We start from the raw sequence: 14,297 nt of genomic DNA on the forward strand, positions 1-14,297 counted from the left end.
CAGACAAAGGGCTAGAGGAATGGAGAAACTAACCCACAAGTGTATGTGATATTTATTGGATTCAGGAAAGAAGTCAAAGGGAGGAAAGTTACCCTGGAGGTTGATGTTGAATTCTGGGACAGTCTCAGGAATCTGTTGAAAAACTGCAGAGTAATGAAACAGTACTTAGGAAAAAAAGCATGACTTTGGTGAGAAAATTGGAAGTGGAAGGAAAAGGACAAGGAAGAAATGAAGATGATTTCCAAATAATTGGTTTGACAAAATGTAGTGAAGAAGTTAAGAAAGTTCTGATTGGAAGAATTTAGTTTTAGATGTATAAATGAGCACCTTAGCAGGTTACGAGGAAGGAGGGGGGAGTGAGCAAACGACCACGTGTGGCCATGCGGCCATATTCTTGCGGGAAGTCCCAGGATTGAGACACTGCAGGCAGCCCCCAGGGAGAAAGGAAGTGAGGCATAATGGCTAAAATCTTGACTGTGATTCAGACACACCTGAAGTCAAAAATAAACCTGACCACTCATTGAACAACGCTGGGTAAGTTGTTTCACTATTCTAAATCTCAGTTTCCCCATCTATTTCCAACAAAATTACCCATAAGATAATTTTGAGGATTAAATATGATAGTGAAATACACATTCTTTGTACAGTAAAAGCAGTAAAAATTTTCTTTTTTTTTTTTAAGCAGTAAAAATTTTCTGGGAAAAAAGCATAAGAAGGATTTCCCACAGAGGTATTAAGAGAAGCAGGAGAATGAATATGGTATCCCAGAAACTAACTTCCCAAAGTGTCAGGGAAGAGGAAGAGTGTGGTGTATTATCCTAGGTGGTGAGATTCTGGAGAGTGAGCACTAGGAAAGGGATACTTGGTTTTTCTAACGGGAATTTGAAAAAGGGCTTGGCCTAAGCAGCTTTAATTAGTGTATTAGGGTTCTCCAGAGAAACAGAACCAGTAGATTCATGTCTACACCTACATCTGTTTATCTATATCTAGAATTGGCTAGATTATGGGAACTGACTCATGCAATTATGGAGGCTGAGAGGTCCCACAATCTGCCATCTGCAGTCTGGAGATCCAAGAAAGCACATGGAATAGGTCCAGCCCGAATGTAAAGGCCTGAGAACTAGGAACACTGTTGGTGTAAATCCCAGCCGAAGGACAGGAGAAGACCAATGTTCCAGCCCCAGCAATTAGGCAGACAGAAATTTTTCCCTCTCTTTTTGTTCTATTTCGGCCCACCCACATTGGGAGGGTAGTCTGCTTTACTCAGTTTAGTCTCTTCTGGAAATACCCTCATAGACACATCCAGAAATGATGTTTGAACAAATATTTGTGTACCCTATGATTCTGTCAAGTTGATACATAAAATTAACCATCACAACTGGTAAGAAAAAAAGTCACATATGTACAAATCAAAGGGGGATAATTGGTGGTACAGAATTAAAGATATTTAATCTACAGATTCAAGGAGTTACATTGCCAGTTGAAAGATAATACACATTAGGATTTGTGGAAAGTGGAAAATGTATTTTGATTAAATATCAAAATTTTAAAAAATTATATTTAAGTTTTATAAGTAATTTTTTTCATCTGTTACATTTTGTCAGTACTTATATTTCTGCATTTAGAATTTTTCATGACTGTATAAACATGTTTTTATCAGTATGGTGAATCAGTTAGCTTTATCTATACATAGACTTTGCTTGATGAAGAAGTAGATTGGTAATTGCTTTTTTCCTCAGATCTGTTTGGTTACTTGGAATATTTAGCCTGAATGTTACAAATGTGCAGTTGAGCAGGAAGAAGAAGAAACCTTTTGGCATCAAATACTCTATATTTCTCAAAGTATTTGATATTTTTAGTCTCCTGAAGAGACTGCAAGGTTGAGAATAAACAATGCATCGTACATATTTTTAAAATAGCATTCTCTGAATGATAGTTTTGTGAGTGTTTCCTCCTGGGGTCATGGTGCACTTCCTTTCAGTTGGACTGACCTCGATGTTCTCATTGAGAAGATGATGATGGCTGCTACTATTTATTGAGCACTTTCTAAATCCTAGGCACCATTTTAATGCTTTAAGTATATCAGCTAATTTAAGCTTCACAGAAACCCTATGAGGGGGGTACTATTATTTTATCCATTTTACAGAGGAGGAAACAGGAACGTAGGTAAGGATGTGATGATGCTAGGATTCAAACCCAGGAAGTCTGGCTTCAGCTTGCACTCTCAACCACTGATAGTGTTTTGAGATGAATGATAACTAGCGTTTTTTTTTTTTTTTTTTTTAACACTCACTATGAAGTGGTGAGGGCTTTATAGGTGCTACCTCATTTAATATCTCCCAACCAGTCAGTGAGACAAATAGCATTTTATTTTAAATGAAGAAATAGGTTTAGATAGCTTGTCCAAAGTCATACAGTGACAAACAACTGTGACCTCATGCCAGCCCTCTTAACCATCTCGCCAGTCTGCCTTCAGGAATCTACTGCAGGAAGAAAAATTTTACTTTGGTTTTCAGGAGCATTTTGTGGTTTAGTTTAACTGTTATTTGAAACTGTATAGGGTTGGGATTTAGCTGTTGGCTTCATTATTTTTATTCATCCTCTTTTCTATACTTTATTTTCTAGTTAGTAATGCCACAAAAGTGTTTTCATGGTTAAAGCTATTGCCGAGAGAGCCATAGCTTGTCCTTCAGACTCTTACAGAAAATCTTTTACTCTTCAGAGAAACTTTTTAAAAAAACATTGCAAATTTTCTTTAGTGGCCAAGTTCAGTAGGTTAAATAAATTGCTTTGGACTAAGGGAGACTGACTATTCATGTTTATTTTCAGGCAGAGTAATACAGTACTACAGTTTAAAAAAAAAAAAACCTCAGAGACATAATTTTCTTATATTTTTATTCTATAGTTATTTAGGGAAGGCATAGATTTTCTTGCCCACTTTGTATGTTCAATGCCTAACATAGTTCTGGGATTTAATTTTTTTTTTTTTTTTTTTGAGACAGGGTCTAACCCTGTCACCCAGACTGGAGTGCAGTGGGGCGATCTCGGCTCACTGCAACTTCTGCCTCCCAGCCTTGAGCTATCCTCCCACCTCAGCCTCCCAAGTAGCTGGGACCCCAGGTACACGCCAAAATGCCCAAATAATTTTTGTATTTTTTTGTAGAGACAGGGTTTCACCATGTTGCCCAGGCTGGTCTCTAACTCCTGGGCTCAAGCACTCCAGTTGCCCCAGCCTCCCAACTGCTGGGATAACAGGCATGAGTCACTGTGCCTGGCCCATAATTCCTGGATTTAATAGCTTTTCAATACATAGTAGAATTGATTGGTATTTATAAGAAATTCTTATCCCCAACTTGGGTAAGGAATTGATATTCTAATACTGGATCACAATGCACTGCAAAGCATAACAGGCAAAAATTACAATTTTTTAAGTGATTCAGCTTAAAAATATATACTTAATTATGCTCAATATTAACTTATTCTGAAAATAATATCAAAATAAAAAATTCTGAAAATACTTTGATAGCGTATTCTAAAACCATCATTAAAAGCAACTAAAATTGTAATAAAGGAATATTAATCAGAAGATTTTTAATTGTTAGACTGCTAGATAAACTAGAATTTATTTATAGCTTATCTTAGAAAGTATAACCATTTCATTGTTTCTTTTGGCCTTTCTGTAAGCAAAATTGGATGCCCCAGTAGTCTCATAAGTGACTTTTGTACACTCATATCTCTACCCTAGTTTCCCTTTTCTCCATGAAAATAATACAGATTTTACTTTTTTTCTACACATAAAATGATAGCCACGCTCTGAAATGCTAGATACTAATGGTTTGCAGTTTAGTAGTAACATGCACCAGGCTAACCTCTACCACTAAATTATGAATTTAGTTTGATAGCCACTACATTTCTCACTCAGGTGGTCTCTGGTGGATGGAGGAGAAGCCTTCAGACTTGACATCAGAAAATGTTTGTGAGCATTTTAAACATATTTTACATGAATTATTCTAATATAAGGAAGTTATACAATTCTCATCCACTGGTATAACAAATAAAGTGGGCTTCACATTAATGAAAAAATGTAGTATCTTCATGAAAACCTTTCAGGGGACAATGATAGAAATATTCCTTGACTGTACAGAGCTGAAGTTAATAAAAGCCTGACCTAAAGTTTTTTTGAATGTTGTATTTGAAGGCAGTGAACACCGTTATTATACATGGTGTGGTTTTGCTGTGTGGCCTCAGGTTTCTAATTACTCCTTCAGCAGCGTGTGCAAATTCTTGGAGGGTCCATATACTATCATTTCATATTATGGATTTTTGTTTGGACATTACCTTTTAGGGAGCAAAAGTATTCTTGATTTTGATTAAGAGCTTTCACTTTTGGCCGGGCACGGTGGCTCACGCCTGTAATCCCAGCACTTTGGGAGGCTGAGGCGGGTGGATCACAAGGTCAGGAGATCAAGACCATCCTGGCTAACACAGTGAAACCCCATCTCTACTAAAAATACAAAATATTAGCTGGGCGTGGTGGCGGGCACCTGTAGTCCCAGCTACTCAGGAGGCTGAGGCAGGAGAATGGCCTGAACCCGGGAGGCGGAGCTTGCCGTGAGCTGAGATTGCTCCACTGCACTCCAGCCTAGGCAACAGAGCAAGACTCCGTATCAAAAAAAAAAAAACAGGGCTCTCGGTTTTAAGATTTTTTCCTCTTTGTCTGAGTCCACAGGCTTTACACATCAGGGAGTATAATTTTAGGGAATGATTGTGCAGTACCAAAGCCATAGATTTCTTAGGATTTGACATATTTAAGAATAAGGTTAGATTTATTTCACTACAGAAATTTACCAAGAAAATGTAAGATTTTATTTTGGTATTGAGGAAACATTCTTCAAAAAATTATTTTAATTATGCATTTAATAAAACTGAAATAGAAAAGTAAGGAGACCTTTTAAAATATATGCATTTTATTACTATAGTTAAAATATGTGGCAACAGTGAAGTAGTATGTGAGACCACCGCAAGATGTTTCCCAAGGCACTTGGAAATAAGTTTCTCTGAGAGTTAAATCCTAAAATGGATCAGAGAAGGCAATGCAGCCCTGTCTAGTATATCCTAATGTTCTCAGGCAATCAGGTTTTCCTAAAACTTCACTGGAGGCCTGAAGGAGGGGGGAACTTGGACTTAAACGGAAGCATGAGCAAGCGAGTCACAGTGCCTAACCTCGGCAACGTCTGCCTGTTTTCCACAGGAGAGGGTGCAACATCAGGAACATTCATTTGTCGGGTCTGCCTCTTCAAAGATATGGGCACACTGGTTCTAGTGTGGGGGTTATTCCTAATCATGTAACTAACTATGAGGCCCATCCATTAAGTTGAGCAAACTGGAGCAGCTGCTCTTTGGCTGAGCTTGGCAGGTGTGGTGGCAGGAGTTATAGGGGATGTACATTTCACTCTTGTTTTCTAAATATGATTACAATTCAGTTTTTAAAATTTTGTCTTTAATGATATCCCAAGGGCATCTGTGACGGCTGCTGGCAATTTCAGCAGCCTCCTTCAAATGAAGTTATGGTAGCGATCTTAACTGGTCGACTTGCCCCCAAGCTCCCGGCCTTTCCCATCGCGTTTGTTCTGATTCTTTGCTTGTTCACCAGGCAATTATCTAATAATTCACTTCCTGTGTTGGTTTCCTGTGAAGCCAGAAAATATTTCCCAATCTGCTTGATGGTAAACGAATATGCTGACATTCTGGTTTTACATATGTGAGAGTAGCATCTCATCTCCAGGATGATCAGCTGAGATACTGATGGCAGTGATGGAGCCAGGAACAGATCCTGGACTGAGGTTAACCCATCCGCCTTGCAGTGGCAGCAAGTGTCCCCTAAATTTTCATGTACTCCTTCCATAATATAAGTGTGTTACTAAGAAACAGCTTTCCAGTCAGAGACTGTGTTTCCCAGCCACTGTTAGATCGGCAGGCCTTTCTCCCGACAGAATATAGTAAGAAGTGGTCGCCTTTAGTGTATGAAGAATTAAATTACTGACCTTGGGAAGGAAATTTAGATAATAGCTCATTTAATCTATTATTATTTTCTTTGGGGCAAAACCTCTAACAAATACTTGAAAAATTTAAAGGGTCATATGCTTTCCTTTCCTGTGAGTGATGAGCTTACTATGAGTGATGTGTTGAAGAGTCAGAAGCATTGTGTTCCAATTTCAGCTAAGTCTCTAATAAGCAGTATGATCTGGCCCTAGTCAGTTAACATCTGTGGTTCTTATATTTTGCCTGTAAAGTGTGAAGATTTAGTTTCTTTCAAATAAAATATTTTATCAATAGGTTAATATAATCTTGCAGGTCTGAAACATCTTCCTTTTTATAAATATTATTGAGCTCTTCATGTCAGGTTCTAGGCTAAGTGCATCACACATATCTGATCACCCCATGAAGCATATTTCATTTTATGGATGACAGAAGGGAGGTTTTGAGAGGGGATGTCAGTTGATCAAAGCTAGGAGGCCGCAGAGTTGAGATTTATGCTCTTGTCTGCCCAACTCCATGCCCCATACTGTTAATCATTATGTTGTGTTCCTCAGATTTGGCACATATTATAAAAGGGTTTTTTAATCCCTCTTGATTTGGAGCATGTTTTACTTTCTACAGGGTGATTTCTTTCTTCCATCCTTGTAATTTCTCTGTTTTCTAAAACCTGTGGAATTGAAAGAACTTTTGTACTACCATTTGTTTCATTCTATAAACAGTCCCAGATCATTTGAAACCCACATCTTTTTGAAACTCGATGTACTAGTTTAATGTTCAGTTTTTTCTTCTCGGCGTACTCGTCTGTGCTTTCTTTGTGTAAAGATGGCAAAAAAAAATGGAACTTTTAATGTTATTGAACATTCTCACAAATTAGTTTGGTTAAAGGAAAGAATCTTGGCTTAGGATTTAGGAGGTGCAAGTTCTAGTTCTTTCTCTGAAATTTATTGTGGAACAAATAATACTATTTTGCTATATTAAGTTATTGAAGAGTAAAAGATCAAATATGTGAAAAGCATTTAGGATCACAGAAACAAAGTTTTTCTGTGTGACTGCTGAATCATAATAGCTGCAGTGGATTATTGGAACCAGAATTAAAGCAAAACAATTTGGGGCCTATTGTTGCTTTACGAAGATCTGCTTAAGGTAATTATAATTCATAATTCATGTGGCTTGGCCTACACGTAATGCTAAACTTGGACTGCTGAATATATATAGGCAGAGAGATGATCAAATTGCTAACTGAATTATAGCAGTAACAGCGTGATTTTTTTTTTTTAAAGACAAGGTCTCACTGTGTCACCCAGGCTGAAGTGCAGTGGCACAATTATAGCTCACTGCAGCCTTGAACTTCTGGGCTCAAGCAATCCTCCTGCTTCAGCCTCCCGAGTAGCTGGAACTACAGGCACATGCCACCACATCTGGCTAATTTTTTTATTATTTTATTTTATTTTATTTTTATGGGTATGGAGTCTCACTATGTTGACCAGGCTGGTCTCAAACTCCTGACCTCAACTGATCCTCCTACCTCATAGATTTAGGACTGTTTTACTATCCAAGTTGTGTGGCATAAGACAAATGAATGGGAAGAAAAGGTGGATCATGAAAGTTGTAGAGTTAGAAGAGGAAAAAGAGAATTTCAGAGGACATGATGCTCAATAGAATTATTCAGAAATAGCCTGAGAATTGAATTGTAGATAAGCTACTTATTAGTAGCATCAGCTGCTGAGAGTCACTGGTAATTTTTCCATGTTGAAAATGCTATGCCCTTGAACTGGGCCAAGTGAAACTTAAAGATTTAAAGGGGCTAGAAGTGCTCTGCTGTCTCTGAAACATAATGAAATAGAGGGTGAATAGCTTGAGAGATCATCCACAAACATCTCAAAGTTCAGACTTATTTCTCCAGGACAGAAGGCACGTTTCAAGATAGTGTGTGTGTTTGTGTTTGTGTTTGTTTCATAGTGTTGAAAGTGGGAGAGTTGAGGCTGATCATCTCTGTAAACTCATTAGCCTTTAATGCCCTTTGTTTCAGTAAGCATTTTTGGCATTTCTCAAACTATAGTTATTTGGGTACTACTTTCAACAATTTTTGCCATATTCATTTGCTTTCTTTTAACTTTTAAATTTAAATATATTTTAAACAGGAGTTTTGCGTATCTGTTGAAATCTCAGGTTTGATGTGGTATGGTTTTTCATAATGTACATGAAAATAAGTACATAAAATTAACATAAAGCCTGTCCATTTTTGGTCCACCTAAAATTATCTTGAAATATTCCTTTCCTTTAATTTTGGCACTTTGTACAGTGAGCACACACAATGTCTAGAGTGGAAGGTCAAAGAGAAAACTCAATGACTGGAAATAGAGATTTTTCAGTGAAATTTTCTAGACAGATTTAAAATGATGGATGGGTATTACTTCCTCTTTTAGGTTACCAGCCTAAAACAAGTTTGGGTTAGAGTTTAGTTAGGTTTAATTTCTTTTCTTTTTAAACTAGTGGATAGTTTTTAGGCTACATAAGTTTCTAGACTTCATACGTGTTTTCTCCCATTAGTTTCCTAGAGGGACTTTTTTCTGGAAAGTTCTAAACTTGCCTTGGCTTTAAATAAGGGGGAACAAAGTTTCTCCATGCTTATTTAATGATGAGGTCTGCTCTACCAACTCCTAAGTCCAGGGGTTTAGTTCAGCGCAGCCAGCATGCTGCCTTTTAAATGCCAGATTCAGTGCTAAGCTCCATGATACATAGAGGAAGAAGGTTCCCACCTTCTGTGAGGCATTGCATGTAAACAACCGGAATAGTCCAGTGTGATATAGGTATGTGTCAGATACAGGAGAGATCAACTCTTTGGGTGAATCAACAAAAGCCTTAATAGCTGGGAGAGCATTGGGGGCTGGGCACACTGAGTGGGGCATGGGGAAGGTAGTACACCATTTGTGGTATTGAGAATGCCACGGTTCTTTCTCCTCAGTCTTCACAGATGATTGTTCTGCAGAATCTCTGTGGGTTCTGCATTGGCTAACGTGGTATTCTGACCGAAATTAATATTTTAAATGTACAGTAATGCACAACTTGGCTGCTCTGACTCCCTTGCACGAGTTCGAAGTAATAGCTACAGAACCTTCAATAACAGTTGGCATGTTGAGATGGCATCCTTCCCAAAACAACATCTTAATGAGGTTCTATGCTTCAGGATCAGCTTTTCTGGTTTAAATATATTCAGGCATATCCTACGTAACTGGAAGCACTGTGGCAGAAGTGGCAGGGGTCATATTGTGAGTTTTGCTGAGTTAGGCATGTAGGCCCCGCAGTGTGAGGGACTCTTTGGAGCAGTCCTGAATATACAGTGATTCTGTGCCTGGGTGGGAGTGTGGTTGCACAGGGGAGGAGAAAGAACATGATGAATTAACCTTACCCACGTTTGAGGAAGTTTGTACAGAATGTGAGATGGAAAATTTCTAGTTTCCATATATTAATACCTACTTACCCATATGCTCATAGCCGGAGCCACTCCGCTATCCACCTGAGCTCCCACACATTCAAAAGCCAGTAGTTGAGGGATCTTTCATTGCATGTATGTTTGGTGTGTGGGGGGGTTCAATTAAAGGAGAAAGTGTCTAAAACCCCCACAGTGCTGATTGCATTGATGAAAGCATTCAGACTTAGAATTTTAGGGACTTAATATATACAGGATTTTTTTTTTTTTAATTGTTAGCAGTATATTATTCTCTTTCTTTTTTTTTTTTGAGATAGAGTTTTGCTCTGTCACCCAGCCTGGAGTGCAGTGGCGGATCTCGGCTCACTGCAACCTCCGCCTCCCGGGTTCAAGTGATTCCTGCATCAACCTCCAGTGTAGCTGGGATTACAGGCACCCCCCACTCACGCCCGGCTAATTTTTGTATTTTTAGTAGAGACGGGGTTTCGCCATGTTGGCCAGGATGGTCTTCAACTCCTGACCTCAAGTGATCTGCCCGCCTCCGCCTCCCAAAGTCCTGGGATTACAGACATGAGCCACCGTGCCTGTCCGGTATATTGTTCTCTAAATGGAGCAAGGAATAAGCCCCTGGGGGGAACTGAGCATTACCTCAGACCCAGCCATTTCTCTGTGCTGCCAGAGACCACACCCCTCCTCAGGCATAACCACAGAGGACTATTTCTTTTGGCTGGATCTCTGACCTTGAAGGATCCAGCCTGCCAGCCGCCTTGAGACTTTGGGTGCTAGACATAATACTGGCAGAGTCCAAGAGTTATTTCTATTTCATATGTTTTATTTAGTATGGCTATATTAATTTTTTACTCATCAGAAGTTCTGCTCTTGAAATAAATGTGAAACGTTTTACAAAACCACTGCCATTGAGTTTCACATATATGTAGAAATATGAAAAACTCCAGAATAAGGTAGCACCCTCAAATGATGCCTCATTGCCTTTTTCATGGAAACACACACAGCAAGTTGAAAATGTAGACTGATCTTCCGTATCTGTTAAATTACTAGTTTTTCTCCTTCTGAATATGATGAGGCAGTTTTTCCTTGGAAAAACAGTTTGTGTTCAGCTTGGGAGGTTGATTTTCCACCATCAGTTTCTCCCTTTAATAATTGAAAACCACTGTTCATTATTTACATAAAACTGTCTTTTTCTGGTCTGCTTTCTATAACCTTTCCCCTCTTAAGAATTTTAAGAATTCCCTGACTCTCCTCTGGGGGATTTTCTGCCTGCTTTATCCCAGATGTGGGACATTGACTAGGCTGAGGTTTTGGGGATTTTTTTTTTTTTTTAGTGTTTCTACATTTGAAAGACGTTCTTTTAACCAGTGCACAAATCTGCCACTGAAAAAGGGGGCTTTGAAGAAAAATCAAGTAGTTAAGAAAATATGTGAACTTTGTTTACATTTCTCACTTATTGAATGACACCAAAATCCCATATGCCAAATGAAAAAGTAGACAGTAGTTTCAGATAATAAGGGGAAAATGCACCCATGTTATTTCAGCCTTTTAATTCTGGGATTTTATTCTCTGAATGAAGGCATGTCACTTGCTGGTCCCAGTGGCGCTGTGTTTGGTCTTTAATACGTGCTTGCTGATGTCAGCTGAGGAAATACAGGGGCTTGGTAGATGGTTACATGGCCTTTGTCTTCTCTCTTTCTACCTTCTGCTCACATAAAGAGGATATTTAACCTTATTCATAGTATTTTGTCTGCTTACAGTTTTACAGATGTATTGATCCTAATCCCTGGTTCAGAAATGTTAGGAAAAGGAGATAAGTTACAGTGAAAGAGGCTGTAGTAAGAAATACAGGATTTTCTGGTTTTTTGTAATGTCTACTCAGATTCCTAGATGATTGTTCATTACCAGCTTTCGGTTATTGTGGTTTATGGATTAATGTCTAAAAAAAAAATACAGTCTAATTTGTTTTCATGATACTATGTGAGAAGAATACCAAGAATAATTTTTTCCTTACTTGAACAAATATTATACATTTTCCCTAAGTCCAAAATTCTGTTTTCCATAATGAACACAATTCTGAGGTAGTATGTTTAACTCTATAAAATCAGAACTTGTTTTAGTTATTTTCTTCCTAATTACATTTTTTTGCTGTATTTTTAAAAATCTGAATTCATAAGCTTTATTTTCAAATATGGTTTCTACCTCTCATATGTTTCCACACCTGTGCCATGTTCCCTTGGCTGACAGACGCTTTTTTCCTTTTTATCTCGTGTAGGATCTTTCGAAGATGGTTTGGCTGCCTTGGAGATTTGGAGATCTGATGCCACGATGAGGACTCACACACGGGGGGCTCCCAGTGTGTTTTTCATATATTTGCTTCGCTTTGTGTCAGCCTACATCACCGACGAGAACCCAGAAGTCATGATTCCCTTCACCAATGCCAACTATGACAGCCATCCCATGCTGTACTTCTCCAGGGCAGAAGTGGCGGAGCTGCAGCGCAGGGCTGCCAGCTCGCACGAGCACATTGCAGCCCGCCTCACGGAGGCTGTGCACACAATGCTGTCCAGCCCCTTGGAATACCTCCCTCCCTGGGATCCCAAGGACTACAGTGCCCGCTGGAATGAAATTTATGGAAACAACTTAGGTGCCTTGGCAATGTTTTGTGTGCTGTATCCTGAGAACATTGAAGCCCGAGACATGGCCAAAGACTACATGGAGAGGATGGCAGCGCAGCCTAGTTGGTAGATTTTTGTCTTTTTCTTCTTACTGTAGTAACTCTGCATTAGAAAGAAACAAATCCATATGAAATCTCAGAGGCCAGATCTTCATATACCTCTTTGTGTATGTGTGTGGAGGAAGGTGTTATTTGTGTTGCCAGTCTTATGAATGGCCCTTAGTTTCAAAAGATGTAGTAACTTCCATGTTTAAAGTTAGAGGGAAAATATTTAGATGCAGCCTAATCTAAAGAAAAACTAATTTGCGGAATTGATTAAAGAGTATCATTTTGATTGTTGAGAGTTCTTTCCTCCATATTCAACATGCATATATTACTATCATCTGGTGTTAGGTTTGATTGACCCCAAGTGGTTAAAACTTTTTTCAGCAAGACATTTCTAGTAATTAAGACTTACTTGCATTTTATGATCATAAGGAACTAAAGGTGAATGGGGTGGGACTGACTGGCAATTTATAAACACATCCCCTCCAATAACCAGCAGATTTCTGAGACCTGTAGGAAAACCAACATTATTGTGTAATTGTGTGAGGAATTCTAATTACATAATAATTTAGTTTCAGAAGTTTTAAGATTTGAGAACAAATTCCTGTCTTTTTGATAAGCTTAATTTTATTTTATTAATTTATAGTTAATGCTTCATATGCTTCCAAACAGATATGTGATGAGTTGATTAAACAAGGGATTCTACAGATGTTTTTACTCATGCAGTTTTTAATTATATATTTATGGTTCAGTTGCAATAAAAGAATTTATAGATTGTATGAAATATGCTTTTAAAAATTATGTAAGCTGCCTCTTGTCATAGGACTAGAGAGAGCTCATTTTAAATGCTTAGAAAAATCTGTGAATGCACCTAATACTTTGATGAATTACATCTTAACATATCACAAGGGTGAAGGATGGTGGTTTGCAAGCTTTCCGATAAATTTCTGGAATTTTGTAATGAAAAGTATTAGGCAAGAGTTGGCATTAGATCCATATCGGAGCTGATATTTTAGGCCTGTTGCTAAGTATATGTAGTTATTTTGAAGTTTACAATATTGTAGGTTGAAAAGAATTTTTTATTTGATTTATTTCAAAGCTTAGCCACGTATGTAGTTGTTTCTGACTTTGACTGATATTAACTGATCTTATTCTATTCTTGACGGCAAGAAAGAAAAGATGTATGAAAACTTTTCTGATATTTGAATTACCAGATTACATTATCAAATGCTACAGTAACCCACTAATTGATTTGTTCAATTACTTAGTTTAAAATGGCAACCATATTGACATTATTTAGAAAGAAACCTTTGTCATCTAGAAGGGTACTTTCTCTTTAAAGTCCTTCTTGTTTTAGATAAGTGGATTTTGGCAAATTAAGAAATCGATGTAAATATTCCAGAGATAGTACCTATAGAGAACCATGTATTTAATCTCACAAGAAAGTAATGGATGGTGAAATACCATTTTTGATGGAGATTGTTTAGCACAATATAGTAACATTATGAGAATTGTACAAGACTAGTATAATTTTCTCATTATAATGTAAAATATTCAGGTATATAAATACCAATGAATGAATGCTGCCATTAGGATGAGACTCCTTCTATGATAAGAGAAATAAATAACTTAAAAGAAATATAATTTTTACATAATTTCCACAAGTGCAGATTTATTGATCCCTGGAGGTGTATAGAAATTTACTAGGAGTCTAGCACTTTATTCATGGCAATATTGATAGAAATAGGTATAACTCTAGGCCATTATCTAGTAAACTAAAAGCCAATTTTTGACTTAATAGAGCTGAACAGTTGACTTCTTTCTCTTGACCTTCAAGGTAAAATCTTGAGAATTTACGCTTACATCTGGTTTCTAGTTCCAAAAGTGATCTTGAATTAGAAAGTTGAGCTACTTGAGCATTTTGTTTTGGCAGGTACTATTATTAAGTTGTGTTGTGTAATGACTTCACAGAAATTTTAACTTCTTAAAAACTACCACACCCAACCCTTAGACTTTTAAACTTTAATTTAGATTTGTGATTGAGCACAATTACAACACAATTATGTGTTGTAATAATTTAAAACAATGTTCAGTGAT

The 14,297-nt window shown here is 37.7% G+C and overlaps 1 protein-coding gene across 5 annotated transcripts in view; it reads left to right on the forward strand.

Moving 5' to 3' along the window:
* The window catches only part of DSE (dermatan sulfate epimerase), a 66,982-nt gene that overhangs the window by 15,964 nt on the left and 36,721 nt on the right, over positions 1–14,297 (forward strand). For 3 of the 5 annotated variants that reach the window (XR_012433374.1, XM_074036924.1, XM_015448577.4), the window contains exon 2: positions 11,754–12,222. Coding sequence is in view for 1 of the 5 variants with exons in the window: in XM_015448577.4 (XP_015304063.2) it covers positions 11,807–12,222 (416 nt within the window). In the remaining 4 variants the exon portion in view is untranslated. The remainder of the gene's footprint in view (positions 1–11,753; positions 12,223–14,297) is intronic. The other 2 variants (XM_074036925.1, XM_005551644.5) reach the window with 1 other exon arrangement.

The sequence above is a fragment of the Macaca fascicularis genome, chromosome 4 (genome assembly GCF_037993035.2).
Source record: "Macaca fascicularis isolate 582-1 chromosome 4, T2T-MFA8v1.1".
In the NCBI taxonomy this organism is placed as follows: domain Eukaryota; kingdom Metazoa; phylum Chordata; class Mammalia; order Primates; family Cercopithecidae; genus Macaca; species Macaca fascicularis.